Here is a 20,687-nt window from a genome sequence, read left to right on the forward strand (position 1 = left end):
ACGTTTATCTTTTCGTTTTCGTTTGATTATATTTCGGGTACTATTACTTTCTTAATAGCTCGATTGAGTACATTTAGTTTCATAGTTACTTTTCTTTGTATTACTCTGTTAGTCATCTCAAGTATACATTATATTATTTCTATTCTACGCCGTGTCCCCTTTCTTGGTTTCCCTCCCCCCACCGCGTCGCGATAGCTAATTCGAGAAGACCCTGGGCGGACAAAATCAGCCCAGTACGTCACAATATATATTTGCCTGCAACCAACCTTTTCCACACCGCAGACATCTTCGATAACCATAAGCAACAGAATCAAAGTAAGCACAATCAAATTATTATTGGTGAAGGTACTCTTTAATTTTTACTGAATTATCATAAATGTTAGACTTCCTAAATTCAATTGTTTAGTTGGTGATGGTTTTCATTTGTTTAGAAACTTTAAAATCAATCCTAGCAAATATCCAGTTCAATTTATCCTTCCCTTGGTAATTAGAAGCATAGCCCAATCCCGAGTAAACTGCGCAAGCATTGACTCAAAACAGGGCAAAGTTATAGTATATTACGGTTCGGTAAAGGCACCAGTCTAAGCCTCCATTCTGGTTCGGACGTAACAGTTCATTTATTTTATTATTTTATATATATGCCAAAATTAGTAAATTTTTAACCATCACAAATAAATGTCTTATAAGCAATTAAAAATATATTACAAATTTCTATGACAGAACCAAGTTCTGTTTAGCATTTGTACGTAATAACCCCGTATATATTCAATATCGTATAGTGGAAGGTTCTTAAAGAAATAATAATAAATCTTTTAAGATATATTTATCAACATTCATTGATATACTATGATACCCTTTTATTTCATATCACTTTGCATTCGAGAGTCGACTCTCAGTTGGCACTTGGTTTGATGCAGTAACTCGGAAGGCGACTGAGAGGAGGTAATGACTGTTAATGTTTTTTTTTTAGTCAACTTCAAAGCCTTGATTGTAATATCGACGCGGGTAGACATCGTGGCACATTGGGTTTCCTTCTAGGAAGGGGAAGACGATAATGCTTCAGAAGGTGGAAAATTCTTTCAAAACAGCCTGAAGTTGCTCGTTCCCCCTAGCGGAAAAGGAGTTGAGTGCAAAGGAATATAATATACAGGGTTAGTCAGTAGAAACGTACCAGCAGAAATTGGCTGCAAGTGGCCGACACGGCAGTGTGGACTCTTCAAAAAATGACATGTGACTGTAACCGATTCCCATAAGCGCAAACTGACAGTTCGCATAGCAATAAGGTTATTGAAATATTTCAATAGTTAGGTTTCTAAAATAATTAATTAATATTGTAATGAGAATATGTAATATCAGTTGAGATTTAGTTTCACAACAGATTGCAATTAAAATAATGTAAAGTTTAAAATATTCACAATTTTGCTATTTCCAAGTAATGATTGGGAAAACCCCCATGCCCTCCCCCTTCCCTGCCCATTTTTGCGTTCCAACCGAGGTAATATTTAAAAGTAGCCATATTGCGATCGAGAACCTTCTTCTCTGAGACCCCCTCACCTCACCCTCCGCTAGCCGTGCCATATCCAGAGAAGTAAACAAACGAGGATCCCTCGGGGTCACTCGACGGTGCTACGCCGAACAAGTAGCTGGCGCCCATTAAATGTTTTATAGCAAAAAAGAGCAGGACAAAATTTGTTGTGAAAATAAATCTTAACTGACATTACATTTTGTCATTACAATATTAATTAATTATTTCAGTAACCTAACTATTGAAATATTTTAAAAACCTTATTGCTATGCGAACTGTCAGTTCGTGCTTATGGGAATCGGTCACAGTCACATGCCATTTTTTGAAGAGGCCACACTGCCGTGTCGGTCACTTGCGACCAACTTCTGCTGGTACGTTTCTACTGACTAACCCTGTATAAGATATAGTTAACCATTTGCGCTGGCAAAAAATTCACTGACGCGTGTACCAGAACGGTGTGTACGACGTGCGTGGCACGTCTTTCCAGCGCAAGTGGGTAAATCTTATACTTAAGTTCCACCATCGTTACGGGAAAACTTCCTAAGGAAAGGATCTCGTGTCTCACAACCAACTGCGTCTGATAGTTGGACAGTTTTCGTAAATTATTTGAGATAGAAGTATGACTCACCATCGAAAAATTTACTTTAACACGTCTTTTCCGATCGAAACTTTTCCGTCTTTTAGCTGGAATTCTTCGGTCTTGGTACTTGTTCTAAAGATAGATCTATTTACTTATTCCTACTTTAATGCAACTGGTACTAGTAATTTCTGCCTTTTTTTTAAATAGCTTTTACTTGGATTAAAACAAAATAAGAAAGCAGTGCACATCTATTTTATACTTTGCTTTTCCTAGGACCACACGCGTTATATCTTTTCGTATGTGAATATATGTATATTTAACATACGGTGGAACCTCTCTCGATGTCTTTACGAACCCTGTTGATGCAGTCGCACTTTGAGCGGTAGGTATTCTTCCATAGATCATCTCTGTCATTGCCCGAAACTCTGTCCCTTTCTGTGCTAAATTTGGGCAACGACAGAGATTCCATTGTACTGAATGTGCTTTGCAAACTGAAATTATATACTATGTGAATATAGGTATTGTGACGTGATTTTTCGAATCACGGTCCCAAGGCGGCTCCGGTTACCGATACAGATAACGTTCTCGATTTCTGGTTCCCTTCGGGTCGCCACCCTGCTCAGAAGCTACGTTCTCGGGTTGATTCGTATAGTTATGTCAAGGCTGTCGTAAGATTTCGTTATTGTTTAGTTCAGATCGAGGTGCTCGAATCTGCCGTGGGGAGATAGTCTCGATGTACCGAGTTGCCCGGCAAAGGAGAGTACCCGACGGACACGTCTCCACGGACGGGCAGAAGCCCGGATGAAATACCGGCGCCCCGCTGGAGATGGGGAAAGGACTGTAGAGCAGGCGGAGATAGTTTTGATACGGTTAAGGGCAGGAGAGGAACCTCCTGCCCGTTTTCAGCCTCCACGGATTAGCTGTACCAGCTCCGGTGAGGACTCCCAATTTATTAATTGGTGAAGGATCTCGACAGATAGTTAAGATTCGTTCTGATACGTTCTCGATTCGTCGCTCTCTGTCTCTCGCAATATTCGCCGGACTCTTACTCCGACCCTCTCTACCTCAAACCTAGCAGCCTGAGCGGTCGTGAATTTCCGTAGTCGTCCGCTCCCTAGCCGAGTGCATTCCTAACGTCCTAACCGTACCTAGAGCATCACCAAAAATCGACTATATAAGCAGCCAAAATCATGGCACTGACGCTCAGAAAATCATTCAGTTTCACACGTAAAAGATCGGACTGCACGTTGTCACTCGTGGCTCTAACCATTAGAGTATTAGATTCAATGTAATATTCGCAATCTGGCCTAGGTACGGATTCGTTATTACATACCCTAGGGAACAAGCAGGATCGGTTACCGGGCAAAATTGAGCTGCATAGACTAGTCTTTCCAAGTAACGCATATACTAGACAATTTTCTGTTCCACCAAATTTCTTTTGCCTTAACCTCACACACACAGTCAGGTTTTGTAATCCGATTTTCACACAATTTTTTATCCCAGTATTTCTCGTAATCGAAACACTGTACACAACAATTAATTGAAAACCTCTAAATTGTTTGTAACAATATATCGCAAATTCACATTTTACTCGCGTTTTAAATATCTATTACCCATCCTCAAACATTTCAGAGAATATCTATCCACGTTGGAATAGCAAGGCGTGTTTCAACACCTTAAACGAGCAGCGAACCCACCATTGAGTGCATTCTTACCGCTCGTAATTCACTGAAATATTATTCACGTTACCTCCGGTTGTTTCTTTTCTTTTGGTTACTTCTAAATTTTTGTTATCAAATTTAAAGGCCTCGCTAGCCACTACGGCCTACGTAACAATACCATATGAACATCACTTTCATGATATTGGCGGACTTTTTTCAATATCCTTCGAATCTTTTGCTGCACTCCATTTCAAGGTAAAACGTACGTACCTATAGACGTACAAACTTATACAAGATGATAAAATGTTTTGAGAACTGTCCATAGAAATTGGTCTGTCCATAGATTGGGTAATCTTTGATTTTTACAACTTTTCAGTGTTGGTATTATACTACATACGCATATGTATGTACACTCATATTCTAATACACGTTTGATATGTCATTTTGAATAGCATATCAAAAAAATGGTACATATTTAGTTTACGCAAAAATTGTCAACAACACGTAGGAACAACAGAAAATCGTTCGTGGGCGCATATATTTTTTGTCAATGTTTCCTTAAATTTTTATTTCCATTTGTGTGATGAAACTTGGTGTACAATTCGTGTAGCTACATCCCCTTCGAGGTCATTAAAATTCTGTCCATACGAAATATTCTATATAAGAATGTGTGGAAACGAGGATATGTATGTGTGCGTGAAAGGAAATTATACTCTACAGCAACTTGTTTTTCAAAAACTTTGCAATATGCTTTTCAATCTTTCGGAAAGATTTGCCGAATTCCCAAAATATGGAAAAGTAGATATTGCAAAGAATTTTTTCGCGATTGTATACGAAAGGAAACTGGTATAGATACATGGGTTCACATATGTACATGTATATAGGATGGTTCGATTTATATTTAGCAGAATATCGTGAAGCAACCTAGTCTCTTTTAATATTTCAATAATGTGGGCTGATCTATTGACGTACACAGGGATCTCGATTAACGAAGGTACATAAGAGAAAAAAAATGTATTATGTATTTTTCAAAATTACAATAAAAATAATTTTTCTCTTCGCAAGTAAAATTTCCAAAATCGAAAACCTTCCCAAGAGCGCTCTGATATATCCCATAGACTAAGTAGATGCACGGGTAGGCCGGCTGTGCCCGAGTGATCGCGATCTTCAATTGTTTTGACGATCATGATGAATTAGATTTTAGCATATCTTGCTGTTAAGGTAGTTAATTATCGTAAAATACCATGTTATTATGACATATTATCGTCTTCCGATAATGATGACATTATAGATTTTATTAATAGAAGACCGAAAAAATTCAAAATTCGCCATAATTACTTTGAAGAATAGGATGATGTAGAATTTAAAATGAGATTTCGAATGGGCAAACAGTGATGTGGCTATCTAATGAAGTACAAGAAGATTTAACGTTCCCTTCAAATAAGTAAATATTTTATAGCATTTGATTTTAAAAAGTCTAATTATAATTAATGAATGTAAATTGTATATATTACATATTTAGAAATTGGCCGATACCACCGCTGGATCAGTTGTTGCTCACTTTAAGATTATACGCAACAGGATCCCATTACATGTCAGCAGCAGATTTTTCTAATATAAGCATAACTTCTGCACATCGCATTGCTTCTTATGTAACGGATGTGATTGCAAGATTAAAACCACGTTTCGTGAAGTTCCCTTCGACAAATGAGGAAATTCGTCAGTAACAAGAACAATTTTACAAAATCGCAAGGTTTCCAAAAGAGGTTTCTTCGGTAACAGCGGCGATATAGTTTTCTTGAAACTATAAATTGTATTTAATCCAATAATATACTAATGTTTGCTTCTCCACAGGTTGTAAAGATCTAAAATCAAGTCGACACTTAACAACAGAAGAATGGTAAATAATATAGGAATTTCAAGGACATTAATCAGAAGAATTGTACATAAAATTAATTTGGGTAATGATTGATTTATTAAAATTTTGAGAACCCATGGTTTATAATAGTAAATAAATATTGGAAAAGATATTCAATAAATAAAGCAGTAACGATTCGTGTAATTTTATCTTTAATTTCTTTCATTTAGTATTCCCAGCATGACATTTCTAGATTTTTCCCGCATAAAATTATCTTTTTCATTTCTAATTCTATTTTTAAAACATCGACTTCTAGTTTCTCACGGATCCATTTTTCGCATGTTGGGTGTAGGCTGAAGAGTAGGCAGAGACTAGAGCACAGACCACTAGAGTGTGCTATGGGTATAGTCGTTTCCACCGCCAATCACAGTCGCGGATACTTCTAAGTTGAGAGTTATTTCAAATGAGGCATAGGTTTAGCTAAACGAGCTCAGTGTTTGATCGGAGGAATGTACCTTGTGTTTAAATCACGATCAAATTTGATCGTCGGTCAGCTAAACTGTCACTTGAACCGTGTCAGACGAAACGGGCGTCAACGGTTTTACTACTGCCTATTGGAGTGTCAACCCCATCAACATATAGTGCTGGACAGCTTATTGTAGCCACAGAAAGTGTAACCGGGAATAGAAAGTGAAAGCGAGTCGTTAGGACCGTTCTGTCCTTCTCTTGGGCAGGAGCGGAATTAAGAATAAGAGAACCCCGCGCAGTAAAATGTATGTCTCATGATGAACTTTATTTATATATTTTGTAAGTTTAAGAATTGATTTAATCTTGTGTGAACATAAAATTTAAGGTTATATTTCTACTTTACTTGTGAAAGTTTATCGTATTGGGCTCAACATATACGTCTCGCGATAGCCCACACATAACACAATGAATCACCATTTTTTAATATTGAATTTTTATAAACTCAACTACCATAAAGCAATCACGACAATTGAAATTTGACCCATGGATTTGACTCACGGAGGCTTCTTTCTCCAAGATTCGACTGTAACAACGTATATTCTAGATGTGCGGAGTAATCTTTCACATGGTTCTTATTTTGCATATTACAGTCCTGAACCCCTTCCATCCAGAAAACTTTCGACCAATAGAAAAATGATAGAAAAGGACAGAACGGTCCTTACGACTTGCTCTCTGTTTCTATTCCCGGTTACACTTTCTGCGGCAACAGTGAGCAGTCCAGTACTATATGTCGATGGTCAACCCCCTGTTTTAACCTCACTGTTTCGTGCTGTTGTGCTGGGAATCTCCTGACCCTATTGAGAAACGCCAGGCCAAGTAGTTCACGCGTGTAGCAATGCGCTAAGTCAGAACTAAAGGCGGCCTGGCAACCAATATGTGGAAATCTAAAAATCGCACAATAATCACTTTTCGGAAGTCCAGCTTATAGCTGCACATCCGAAAATCGATAGTCTACAATTAAAATCCGAACGGATAAGGTGGTCTCGTGGAGTAGACTCGGTACAGGAAATAGGAGGACCGAACGGTGCCTATATTTTCGAAGTCGACGTACGTCGACCTACTGCACAACACTCTTGATTGTTTCAATAAACCTTCTCTGTTTTGTTGTATTCACGCAAGTTCCAACTCCTGAACCGGCAACGATCCCAAAAAATTATCTTAGCCCTAACCTCTCGAACGAACTCCTTCGTCACCGAGACGTTACGGCACAACAGTGCGCATCAACTCTCGCGCAAATCTGTGTTCCTTTTATTCATTTTCGAGAGTCCTTCCTTCCTTTCCTTATGGCTGACTCCTCCAATGGAGAGATGTGCCAGTGATTTTCGAGAGTTGGTACGAGTTGACACGAGTCGACACAAAAGTCATTTAAATAGAAAGCACCCGTTGTGTAGGCTAGTAAAATTGTGCACTTGCGCAGTGAGGAAAACTGGACGTTACGAAGTGAGAAAGAGATATATATCTGTTTCAACATGTTGGGGCCACTTAACTGCATCATTCCTCTTCCAGGTGTATAATTTCTATGAAGTTTTATGATATCTATAGTAATTTGCACCACTTAACCTTTAATAAGTGTCACTATTCTTTATCTCTCATAATCAAGGAATACAGGTGTTGCCTTTTGTTTTGTTATTTTTTTACCTTTCTTTTAAGATGAAGCAGTTTTCTTCCAATGTTTCTGGACGTTAAGCAATGTTTGAAACTTATGTGGTTTTATTAATGTGTACCCTACTTGCAGAATGACAATGATAGTAAATACAATAATTCTATTACCATCAATTGGCATTGTTTTTTCTTAGAGTTACATAGACATGTGAAAAATATATCTATATAAATCTAAATATATCTTTTTTCCTTTACAGTTTCATTGCTACATTGCTGAGTGATCACTGATCATTGAAAAAGAAGAAAGTACTATGTACCTATAAGTTTTCAAAAATTACCAGTTTGGCAAAGCAGTATATCAAAAAGACAAGGGTTATTTCAATACAGTAATACATCATTTAGTTAAAAATAAAAAATTGTAAAATGCTGCTTCTGTGAGCACAGGCTTAGTATTAAGTTCAATTTATGTGTCAATATTTCCTTATATGCGATTAATTAATAAAAAAATGAATGACACAACTCATTGTTTCTCATTCACACTATATTGCCTTAATATTATTATACGTTTAATATATATGTATATAGCTATATGGCTATGTATATGCAATTGCAATATACGCAGTACATTACCAAAAGATATTCTTACAATATTGCAGTAGATTGGATGGATTTATGGGAGATCATTTTGATGTTGCAGCAATATTTATGACCTGTTATATATATATATCTATGCAATATAGCTGAAGTATTTCATTCTTGCAAGGAAACATATTTGCAATATTTCTATGCCTGTTGGAATTATAGCGATTTTGTGTCATTAAAAGTCTACACAAATTGAGTAATTAGAAGGCATCCAGCACTTTAAGCTATAATTTACAGTTTTTTTCATGTAATATTAAAATGTTATCTGCCAATTTACAAACGAACCTACTTCAGATCTGGTGTGGAATTACCAAGATAGCTTCGTAAATCCGTTATCGTAGACCTAATTAATTTTGCCTTTATCTTTGGTTTACAGAGCCGTTGGTGTGCAATATATCTATGACAACCGCCAAACGAGTAATAGTAATCGCCACCTGAATATGACCAAAAAGAAAATGAATATCTAATTTAGCGTGACCGTAAGCTATATAAACAACAATCAAGTTATAGGAGCTGTTAATGAAAGTTAAATTGAACTAATATATTTATACCCAGTATTCAAAGTACCTTCTCTGCCTTTGATCCACAAAACATCAATTGGTGGTATTAAGTATTCCTTTTGTGGATCACCTATAATTTGCATTAAACTTTTCACCTTTTCTTCGTTTACATCTGCAGGAAATGGACGGATGAGGATGGCCATTGGAATCTCGTGAACTTTCATATTTCGACGTGAATGTATACTTGTAAAATCATCATTCATTGTGGAATCTGCGAATATTCAATTTACGTTTAAATATTATCAACACCTACCTTTATTTTTGAATATTAAAATATTACACGATTCATATTAATCCGGGAATAGGCGCGTGGGATGTTAGACATCCCATCTCAACCTTTTTAAATAGAGAACATAATCAGTAACCATTCGCCTGTTTAAAAAGTTATTAGCAAATCAAAATTAATAATCAGAACTGTAGTGAAGTTCCATTATTATTTTAGATAGGTATATGGCGTTATTCGGAAGTATTGCATCATCTTAAGTTAGCCAATCCAATTGACTTCTATAATAGAATCAGCGTCAGGTGATGCAATATTGTTGAGTAATAAGTTTATATAAGTTACAGATATGACAACGCCACTAAAAAAATAGCTTTACAAAAGGTTATAACTCACATAAATCTGTGTACTACAACAAAGTCGAGTGAATTCCGTGTTTATTTTCCTTTCCTTTTTAGTTTTGTCCTAAAATGAGGGACAGTATATGTAAACCTTAGTATCTCCGCAAGAATGTTGCAACGTCCCCTGCAATAACTAATAGTACGTAATAGTCATGCGGACGATCTCCAAGCGTCTACTGAGTCATCATATATTAATCCTCACCTTGACATTATCTTTCATTTTGAAAGGTGTGATCCGGCATATGATCCGCTGCTTTAAATGTTCTTATACTATATATTATATCTTATACTATATAATACGTTAGATGTAAGAAAATTTAAAACATTATTTAAAAAATGCCATTGTTGACCTCGCCTTGATTATGTATTATGCTTTGTTAATCGTATTCTAAGATCGATTAAAAGAATTTCTTTATTTTTTTTTGTTGAAGTCAAAGAGATAATTCCATAAATGAAACTGATGTTGGACGAGGACTATCTGTACATTATTTTGTTTACTTACATTACGCTTTGGTGAACCGGGCATTATATAAACATACAAGTATTAAACAATTAAAGTACATATAAGATAATTCTAGAGTATTAGTCTGTATTCTTTGGTTGTTTTCGAAGAAATGATGCGATATCAATGGCCAAATTTTTATAAATTATTGACAGCGGATTATCTGGTAAAGAAAGTACAACAGGTTTACCAGTATCGCAAGATTCTGTAATTTCCTGGTCTAAAGGAATCTTTTGCAGGACATCTATACCTGTAATTGAACAGCGTAATAGTGAGATAATCATATTATATCATATGATAATTCAACATGAATTATCCACAGACCGTATCGGAATTTCCGCCATTTTTCAGAAATTTAATATTTTATAAAAATAATTGCAAATAGTGAATGATTATTCATTTTGCTCCCTGTTTATCAAAGTTATTTCGTTTTTTATTTTCAGTGGGCAAGTGGGGTATAAATCCTTACTGAAATATGGATTTTTCTTGAGGTAAAGGTAATACTCTGGTAGGACAACAAATTTTTACAATCATACAAAAATTAAATATAAAAACTTACATTGGTAGTTTATTTCAGGTATATCGTTATTATCTAGTGAAAGGTGTTTGTTCCTGGTCTTTCCGTTCTGTTAGTTCGGTGATAATTACAACTACCTTCTCTCGTTAATTTATTAAAATTTTTGTTGGGTAGCTTAAGATCACTGGGGAGTTGAAACGGCCATCTTAAATTCACAATTACAAAAAATAGTAAAATACACGAAGTTGATTCATTATCTTTATCGTATTCGAGTACAAGCAGATTGATGTAAATTCCATAATGACTAACATGGTACTCTTGAAAAAAAGAATTGCTAAATAAAGCAATGGGATGCGTGCAACTGTTTGGCACGAGCATCTTTCGCCTTAAAAAATTATATGCGTCTCACTTTATTCAGAATTATTTATTCAGAAATTATTCCTTACGAAAGTGTCATTTCAGTAATTATGGAACTTACAAAAATGTGCGTACACTCGAGTTTAATAAAGATAATGCATCAATTCCGTGTAATTCATAATTTATGTAATTTTAAATTGAAAACGGTGGTTTGCACTTCACAATCACCTTAAACTATCCAACAAAAATTTTAATCAATTAACGAGAAGAAAATTTTACTTACCACCAAACTAAGAAAACGGGAGAACCAGGAACAAACACCTCTCACTAGATGATAGTTATATACCTGAAAATAATTCACAAATTTAAGTTTTTATAGTTCATTTTAATTTTTCTGTTTGAAAAAACATAGTTGTCTACGAGAGTATTATGTTGTATACAAATTTCTTAGGCAGAATAAATTATATCAAGCTGGACAAGGGCTATTTATTTATGAAAAAATGTACACCCCATCCTATTTAAAATACTCAGTACGGCCTTAATAACTTTGAAAACACGTACAAAATTTGGTTTCAGATATCTATTGTTACCCAATGAAGCATATCACTTTTTTATGAAGCATATTTGTTTATCTCTTAAATTGCCAGAAAAAAACAGCTGTTAACTTGTAATGTAGGCCACCATGTATGGAACCTAATCAGGATACATTTATAGAAAGTATTAATAGATTGTGTCATGTGCGGCAACCACTGCATGTTCTGAATTTAATATCACTATAAGAAATTTCTTATTAGTTACAACAATCGATAGATAAAAAACTTATTGGTTCGTCTCGGTTTTTACTTGTAATTCATGTAATTTTTGTCTACACTAGGACTTTGTATTAGATATCTGAAGAAATTACGGATATTCTGATACATTCTGCATAAAATTGACAAAATGTATAGTACTAAGTTCTTTTGTCAAGGATGTTAGGCCGCCTCCAAACAGTGGGACATGCTGAGTACATTTAGGACACTTAATACTCGACATGTTTTCCACAATTCCAGCAATCGGAATATTTACTTTCTTAAACATTATTGCTCCTCTCCTTGTGACTTCAAGAGCTACTTTTTGAGGTGTTGTTACTAAGAGTATTCCAGTGATTGGAAGATTTTGAGCAAGAGATAGATGAGTGTCTCCTGTCCCAGGTGGTGTATCTATAATAAGATAATCAAGAGGGCCCCAAGCCACTTGCCTGAGTAATTTGTCCAATGCACTCATTACCATGAGTCCTCTCCAAACTACAGGTGATTTCTGATCAATTAAAAATCCCATTGACATACTGTAAATAATAAAATTTGTAATAAAAGGTAAATTCAAAGAAAAATAACATAAAGACTTAAAAAGTAATTAGAATTAAAATGCAGTAAAACTTTTCGATAATGTAACCCTCAATATCGTAAAACTTACAATAACATAGATTTTGACTTCATAAAATTTCACAATAATGTAAGTATCTCCTTGCTTTTTCTATACTCTTCTTTCTTCTGTATATAATCACACTTACTCACTCACAGGAAAGGTCGCTAGACTAGTACAACTTCATGAAATGGAGAATTATGATATTGTGAGATTACTGGTTCTAAGAGTTACATTACTGAGAAGTTGTACTATACTAATTTACCATTTAACACCATAGTTTATGAGCGGTTCCATGAGATTTTCTTTATTAAGCATGGGTGTTTGATGCAGATTCATCATTAATGGAATTGATGGACCATATACATCAGCATCCAATAATCCTACTGACTTATTAGGCTCATTCAGTTTTAGTGCGACAGACAGGTTTATAGCAGTAGTTGTTTTACCAACCCCACCCTTACCTGACGCTACAATTAAAATCTGTTTTATTCCTCTTATAGATTTTTGTTTAGGAAGACCTCGTGCCATAATTTCCTTTTGTCTTTCATCCTCTGATCTTCGTCCAATAACTTTTGATGAAAACTATTAAGACCAACATCAATGCTTTAATAAATTTCCAAAAAATTAGATAACTGTTTGAGATTCGGAGTATATAAATTGAAACTATAGCCTAAATTTATAAATATTTTGTTTTGATCAGGAGCCTTTAAATCAATATTTATTTAAATATTATTTACATTCATATACCTCTAAAATTTTTGTAAAAAGAATATATCTTTTAAAAATCAGTAATAAACAATAATAACTCACATCTCTGATAATCTGTCGTTTGCTTGTTTGTAGCACAGAACACTGTGTTATTATACGTGACATTTTGTTCATAACCTACAAGAATCAAGCTTAATCATGAACTGAGTATACGAATGGTTTACATACAATTGTAATTACCGAGTATGTTAACAGAAATAAAACGGGATTAAAAGCTCAATTAATATTAAACGATGCTTTCGATACAATTGTCAAAATTTGATTAAAAAAAACGTAAACGGAAATCCTTTATTTTTCAAAACATCATTCACAAAGTATCTTCAAACCTGTCACGAGGGTGGCGCAGTTTTTCAGCCCAAAGCAGTAGTTCGTCATTCCGTGTGTTTTGTGCAGTTTTTATTCTAAATAAAAGTAAATATGTAACAGTGAGTTCTCATTTCCATCTATTTTATTATCTTGTAATCTCAATAATGTCCTATGACATTTATTTTAAATTTCAATGTTTCATAGAAATTTTATATACTTTTGTATATAAGAACAAAAATGTGTTCCCAGTATGTCTGGCTTAACCTATGCTAACGAACCATATTACGTATAACATGGTAACATGAAATTTCTGTATCCAATTTCTGTTTGAATATGTAAACTTTGCATTGACGAAATTTGAAAATGACCCATGGTTATTCTGTCTAATATTTGAAATTTGATATCATGTATAAAAAACAGGATGGAAGATTTATAGAGCTTCATAATAAATTAATGAACATATTATAACATATCTTCAATTTCTCATAATCTTATATTTTCCAATATATACATATAAAGATAACTTTAATATATAACTTATTTATGTCATGTAGTAATTGCAATAACCTTTACTTTCAAGTGACCAATATTTGCTAAATCAATCTATGTAACGTATATGGTATATGAGCATAACTATCGCGGAATATGGGCCTAAGAGCAGCTGTTCAAGCACTAAAGTGAGTAATCACGATTATTTTTATGTTTGATATTTTTAGAAATCATAATTTACATTCATTATTAAAAAAATTATGTTTGATTGAAAAATCTAACCCAAATGTTTTTTACCTTAGGAAAGCAGAATCATTAAAGAATAAGGTTCAACATTGCAAGGATCTCTTGAATGACAATGATGCATGGGTATGCCAGCAACAACTACAAAAAATTTACCAACAGGTTCTTATTTTGGATCTTGAATATGCTTTGGATCGAAAGGTTGAACAAGAATTATGGAATCTTGGATTTAAAAATTACATAGCAACACTTCAATCTCAAGCAAAGGATCGAAAAAATCCTAAACGCAACGAGTCTCAAGCTATGTTGAGTTGGTGTCTTGAGGCAGCTAGTGGTTTTTATTTAACTTTATTGCAAGAAATATGCACAGCATTTGATCTAGATTTGCCATTTCGAAGGTATAAGACAACATTTACCAGAAAGAAAAGTATTTTATAGTGTTCTAAATTGTCTAAATTCATTTTTATTTACCAGGAAAGGTTATGTCTATGGTTGTACATCGCCATGGAAAGCTGTTGAAAATTTATCGACACCCCATAAGTCTTCTTGCTTCTATGCATGTCAATACTGCCTTGTTCATTTGGGAGATATAGCCCGATACAGAAACCAAAACAAGCAAGCAGAATTGTTTTATAGACATGCAGTTTCTTTATCACCATCGAGCGGCCAACCCTACAATCAATTAGCTCTCCTAGAAGCTTCTCGGGGGGACAAATTGGGGACAGTTTTTCATTATGCACGATCTGTTGCTGTAAAGCATCCTTTTCCGGTTGCGACGGCTAATCTCGCCAAAACATTGTCTTCAGCTTTGAATGACAACTCATTCAGTGTCGATAGAAAAACGAAACTGACTTCACAAGAATACGTTGCAGTGTTTTTAAAATTCCATGGAATTCTTCATAATATTGGTGACTTAAACGTTGCCGTAACATATGTCAAATTATTGACAGAAACACTTACTGCTCTCGTCGCTACAGAGAGTTTTAATTCATGGAGGCTCATACAAATGTTGGCCATTAACTTATATGCCTTCCAACATGTGGCAGGAAGTACTATCGATGGTACAGACCTACTTACTATTGAGCAATTGAGTTCCGACGAAAGAATTGCCAGAGACTGTATGTTAGATCTCATTGCTGGAAGTTTATCTGCCCTGTTGTTACCCGTTTATACGATTAAAAGTACTGTTATAGATTACTTTGCTTTACCAGCAAGTAAGATAATCAATATATTTACACTAATCTCAGTTTATTTCTCATACCATTGTCATAGTTATATTCTTATGTGATTTTCAGTTAAACTGTGCCTTGACTGGATTAGCCTCAAGCCTATGGTCTTGAAAGAAACAGCATTTACGTCAAGACTTCAAATTTGGCCAAGTCTTTGTGTTCTTCTGAACGGTTTACAGTCTTGCATAGTCGACTTCAAAGATAATCAATGTAAATATTGCATTTATATACACTAATATACATTGTCACGATAGACTTATTATATTCAATTTTATTTTTCTTTACATACGTAATAGATGAGAAAGTCCCACTTCCAGAAGACCGAGATCTTCAAGGTTTTCTACCATTACAAAAAGCATTTGAATCGCTTCGGTTTACAAATACTGTTCTCGAGGGTGATACCATTGCATTAAATAAGCTTCGTGCGGTTCGTATACTACATCTTGGACACCAACTGGCCCAATACTCTGTTAATGGCACTACTTTGATAACAATTGTCACTCTTGGAGATATTGGAAAGGAACAACGATTTGCCTCGCTTATCGAAGGGGCAGAACCAAGTAATGAATTAATGAAAGAGTTGGAAGAGTTAAGTTTAAATAAAGAACGTGGATTGCTCGTAAGCACCAGTCCGGTGCCTTCCGAATCGACCAGTAGTAAAGGATCCTGGGAAGCTGACATACCTGAAAATAGTTGTACGTTATATTCATGTTCACATTATACTATCGATTACTTCAATTTAAGCCGAGTAATTACTCAGTTATTTTCAATATAATTTCAATAAATATAAGATAGAGTTCAGAAGTGAATTTGAAAATTATCATATAAACTATGAGAAATGAAAGTCACATGCCGAGGAGACACTAGTAAAGAGAGCCAGCCCGCCTTATTGGACTTTATGTCTGACGACAAGTGGGCACGAAAGATATGCTGAAACCAGCATAAAAATTCTGGATAGACACATAATACACGACACCTGACCCTCTTTACCAATATCTTCTCGATGCATAATGACCCAAGTATACTATTTTGTCGAACACTTTATAGACATTCTCAATATATTCTTAAAGTATAAAAAAAATAAGAGACTAGACTCCAAATTTAAATGCATTATGCAAGTACTACAAATGCTATAACCATTATAATGAAATATTAATCTCTAAGGGTAATTTAATAATTGCTCTAAGATTGCTTCTACAAATTTTACAATTGTACAATATATTGTAGAATGACAATAATAGTTCTTATTGGTTAAATTTTATCAATCTCGTTTTGTATTCTACTAGTCATCGGCCGTGATTTATTTTTGAAGAGGTTTGATCACTTATGCCCGTTTCCACCGACACGGTTTAAGCCTGGTTTAATTTTTTAAATATAGTTTTAAGATAGAGTTATCAGAATTTAAACTTTGATTAACGTCGGAGGAAACGAACATTAGACGCATTCAAATATAAAGAACCAAATTTGATGTATCTGTTAAAAAGTAGTTTAATTTTGGATGATGTAAAATTTTAATTAATTTATCGTGTGGTTCTTGAGATATTTAAAATCGAAAAGGGTCTACTTTCGGTATATAGATATACTACGTAAATATGAATACGTTTAAAGTTTGAGTATTTTTTGTTTCCGTAAGGTTAGGTAAATTTTCATGATGCATTTGTCCTAACTTCAACTTTTCTTATATGTTTACTAATTAATTTTTAAACTTTTTAAACTAAAGTATTGGAATATTCTTTACTAGCTATTTAACCTATCAATATTACTATTTCATGATTTTGATGATTGAACCATCTTAATGCTATGAATTTCAATGCGGTGCACGATGGTCAAAAAGGGGAGCTGTCGAAGTTAAATTAGTGTTAAACACTGACTATCGCCCTTTTTCTTCAACGCGATTCAATGCATAAACTCGGTTTAACTGAGCTATTAGCTAATTAGACACTTGTATTTTTAAGATAAATGGAGTTTATGCATTCAACCGCGTTGAAGAAAACGGGCCTATGTCCATCTTAATTTTATAAATCAAGAGAATTATGATTACGAAATATTGTTTTCTCACTGAAAAAATCCTAAACGATACATTTTATTTGCTATTTCAGTGGAAAAGAGAGTTGGAATTTTAAAGCCACAAGGTTCTTTAGAGCGTAGTCGCGATTCAGTCACATGTGAAGCAATGGAAGGCAGTAACCTGGAAGTGAATTCAACCTTGCAAATTCGTAAACCAAGACAAAATATTGCAATGCAGGCTATAATGCGTCGTGCGGAAACCGAGCAAAAGCAAGTTACATTCAAAAATGTTTCTCCTGTGATGATGGATGAGAACATAAATAAGCAAAAATTAGTTTCCACATCTCCGACGAGGACAGGAGTACGTGAAGGGCGTACAAAATTTCAGAGCGGTGGTTTATCCTCGCCTGTATTAAATGGTGCATCTACCATGAATCTCCCGATAGGCGTACAAGTTCGACCTTCCTTAATGCAAAACCAATCAAGTATTCTGCAAGCTCAAACAATACCAATGCACCAGAATCAGTCGATTTCAGTGAAGTTGCCCATTAATATACCTCAACCATCCCAAATAACTCAATTTGCTGTAACGACAACGGCGTCCGTATGTGAGCAACAGCGCCCTGAGGTAACGCAATTTGGACAACAGGGACAGCAAGGTTTAGTCCAGGCTTCATATCAGCCCCAGACATTTAATGTACAGAACCCACAGTTCAGCAAGAACTTTATGAATACTCGTGTACCGAGTATAACAGCACTATATTCCATGCCTGTCAGTAGTTCACAAAACGTGGGGCTGCAACCGAACATATTGCAGAATATGCAACAAAGTTTACAGCAGAATATTCAACAAAATCTTAATCCAGCAAAATCGTTGCATCAAAGAATGAATCCAAGCATTTCACAAAGCTCTGTACTACACCAGGGAATTAGATTGAGTCCATCTAGTCAAATTGTATCAGGGATATCACAAACTATTGGAACACAGCAGAAACCACCTGCGCCTTTGCAACAACCACAAAACGTCGAAACACACACACATCAGATGCAAGGTGTAATGCAAAATAACACTATCAGATCAAATGGTGTGACCGTGCAAAGTCAATTTCCAAATACTTCGGCACCACCAAATAGCGCAAACAACATGACGAACTTGCCCAATTATCAGAAGAGTTTCCAACAAGTTTCTACGAGCAATGTTCCCAATAGATCCATGAGTCCTACTAACATGTCGAACTTCCAATTTAATTTCAGCACGAATTTTGGACAAAATACTTATGGCCCTATCTATCAAAAGCAAATATCGCCAATTGCATATGACAAGAGTTCAAGCCAATTTAGTTTTCCAACGCAAGGTGGACCAAGCAAAGCTCAGCAGACTACAAGCAACACTTATCCCATGTTTCGTAATTATGAAACTAAAGATTTCAATCTGTGGAAGGATACTCAACCGCCACAACCACCTGTTGCGTGGTGGGGCTCGACGAGTGCAACACAAATGCATAGCAAGGATACAATTGGCGTGGACTCTTTTCAGAATTGGGGAACTTCATTAGCTCCTAGTAATATGAGTGGTAAAGTACCTTTAATACCTGGAAACAACTATCAACAAAATCCATTGCAGAACAGACAGTGTACAGGGAGTACCTTCGACCATACTAGATCTTTCGAAGTAAGCGCTGTATTTTAGTGTGTAACTTCAATAATGAACAAAGATATTGTCTATTCATCCTCAATGATTCTCATCCGTTTTATATTTCAGTTGGACCAAAAGCAGCCACAGTCTCCCGGAACAGGCAATACTTATTCGTTGTTTAGTGGTAACAGCTGGAGTTCAACTTCACAAGCATCAAACCCATCAAAGGAGGAACAAGCAAAGAGAAGACTTAGTCAACAATCATTGTGGTCAGGTCCTGGACCTTCTCCACTTGAGCGTCTTCTAGAACAACAGAAATCACTGCGCGAAGGGGGAACTTGAAACACAATACAATAGATGTTGACAAGACAACATGAGGAAAATTATGTTTGAGAATATGTGGACCCTTTGGCACCTACGCAAGCCCAGAGCGACAGTTAATCAGGCACTGAAAAAAATATTAATATACGCGCTCAGAAATACAGGAAAAGAAAGAGAAAAAGATCGTACAGTTACGTATTGTATCTTGCCGTTTTGGAATTTGAAAAAGAAAGCTAGAATTGATACATGAAAGTTCATTCGATGAATAGAAACAACGTATCATTGTTAACTGAGCTGATCTGTAGAAATACATTTTGTAAGGACTTCGGTAGTTTTAGCAAAATGTACGTACATTTGCACATATACATTATGTGCGTATAAAATTTGCTATACCCCTGCTGCGAAAATTTACTCGGAAGTACAAGTTGCGAATAATACTTCGAAATTTTCAAAGCGGTATAGAATTCATTTAAACATCGCATTAATAAACACACAAATAAGGGAAGAAAAATGTAGGAATAGATTTTGTCCAAAGTGCTATTACCCTTTAATGGTAAATTTAAAGAAGAAACCAAACGAGAGCAAACTTATAATACTACTGATGACATAAAGTAGAGGAGTTTCTACTAAAGCTAAATCAACAGGTTTACTAGTATTGTATAAAAGTTGAAGAGGTTAAGAGGGCAAATGACTTCATAAGGTGAGAACGAAATTTTTCATGAAACAAAAACTGTCGTTGAAATGCTTCAAATACGCGATTGTCATTCATGATTCATTACACTTTAGCAAGTTTGGTTTGTGTAGCAAAACTTTTTTACTCGTTCATGGTTGCTGCACTGTTTATTTTGTTGATCTTGTGTCGACCATTCTAGATGCTGATAACTGTATTTTACAAAATTGAAAAAATATGTAAGATAAAATTACAATCAAATAGATGTTTGAACTTTTATTTACTTCAAAACTGTGTTCATAACATAACTATGAAACAACTATGTGCTTTATGATTATTTTGAAGGAATTGTAAAGAACGGCTGAAAATCCTCTACTAAATGTCTTTGCTCATAACTGATTCGCTTTAAATTTTAACTCACAACCATACGATTTTGCTTGAATTTTGTTAAATCTAAATCAAATATTGTGCTCTACAAAATAACATGAATAACTAAATTTTTTAACAGAATGATTAAAACATTTGGAGACTGATTACATATTTCTCTAAAAGTATGGATTCCAGGCTTGTTTAATTGACTTATCCGTTCTTTGTCATACTTAATGAGCGATGGGTAGTGCAACAGTATAATTATTATATTTAGCATAGCGAAGTTACATGA

The 20,687-nt window shown here is 34.9% G+C and overlaps 2 protein-coding genes across 3 annotated transcripts; one reads left to right on the forward strand and one right to left on the reverse strand.

The window, feature by feature from the left end:
* Positions 1 to 7,913: 7,913 nt before the first annotated feature.
* LOC107272304 (iron-sulfur protein NUBPL) lies at positions 7,914 to 13,444 on the reverse strand. Its single transcript, XM_015749327.2, has 7 exons — positions 13,306 to 13,444; positions 13,168 to 13,242; positions 12,620 to 12,939; positions 11,904 to 12,277; positions 10,168 to 10,329; positions 8,964 to 9,170; positions 7,914 to 8,830 (listed from the first exon to the last, which is right to left on the reverse strand). The coding sequence occupies exons 2-7, from the start codon at positions 13,237 to 13,239 to the stop codon at positions 8,682 to 8,684; spliced, it is 1,284 nt and encodes a 427-aa protein (XP_015604813.2). The 5' UTR covers positions 13,240 to 13,242; positions 13,306 to 13,444; the 3' UTR covers positions 7,914 to 8,681.
* On the forward strand, positions 13,407 to 20,580 carry LOC107272303 (protein SMG7). 2 transcript variants are annotated; one of them, XM_015749324.2, is made up of 8 exons: positions 13,407 to 13,536; positions 14,012 to 14,108; positions 14,223 to 14,561; positions 14,638 to 15,377; positions 15,459 to 15,602; positions 15,689 to 16,087; positions 17,492 to 19,071; positions 19,162 to 20,580. In XM_015749324.2, exons 2-8 carry the CDS (start codon positions 14,077 to 14,079, stop codon positions 19,375 to 19,377), a joined length of 3,450 nt encoding a protein of 1,149 aa, XP_015604810.1. In that variant the 5' UTR covers positions 13,407 to 13,536; positions 14,012 to 14,076; the 3' UTR covers positions 19,378 to 20,580. The 2 variants fall into 2 exon arrangements, with proteins under 2 accessions (XP_015604810.1, XP_015604809.1); XM_015749323.2 differs by having other exon boundaries at positions 13,421 to 13,550.
* Positions 20,581 to 20,687: the final 107 nt, after the last annotated feature.

Source organism: Cephus cinctus, unplaced genomic scaffold (assembly GCF_000341935.2).
Source record: "Cephus cinctus unplaced genomic scaffold, Ccin1 Ccin1_scaffold1162, whole genome shotgun sequence".
Taxonomy (NCBI): domain Eukaryota; kingdom Metazoa; phylum Arthropoda; class Insecta; order Hymenoptera; family Cephidae; genus Cephus; species Cephus cinctus.

Excerpts from the sequence above, each read along its gene's own strand:
- LOC107272303 (XM_015749324.2), top strand. The coding sequence starts at position 14,077 with ATGGGCCTAAGAGCAGCTGTTCAAGCACTAAA. Across the intron at positions 14,109-14,222 it reads GCAGCTGTTCAAGCACTAAA|GAAAGCAGAATCATTAAAGA; the intron begins GTGAGTAATCAC and ends TTTTTACCTTAG. Across the intron at positions 14,562-14,637 it reads CTAGATTTGCCATTTCGAAG|GAAAGGTTATGTCTATGGTT; the intron begins GTATAAGACAAC and ends TTTATTTACCAG.
- LOC107272304 (XM_015749327.2), bottom strand. The coding sequence starts at position 13,239 with ATGAACAAAATGTCACGTATAATAACACAGTGTTCTGTGCTACAAACA. Across the intron at positions 10,330-11,903 it reads ATCCTTGACAAAAGAACTTA|GTATAGATGTCCTGCAAAAG; the intron begins GTACTATACATT and ends GTTCAATTACAG. Across the intron at positions 8,831-8,963 it reads GTGGATCAAAGGCAGAGAAG|GTGGCGATTACTATTACTCG; the intron begins GTACTTTGAATA and ends GGTCATATTCAG.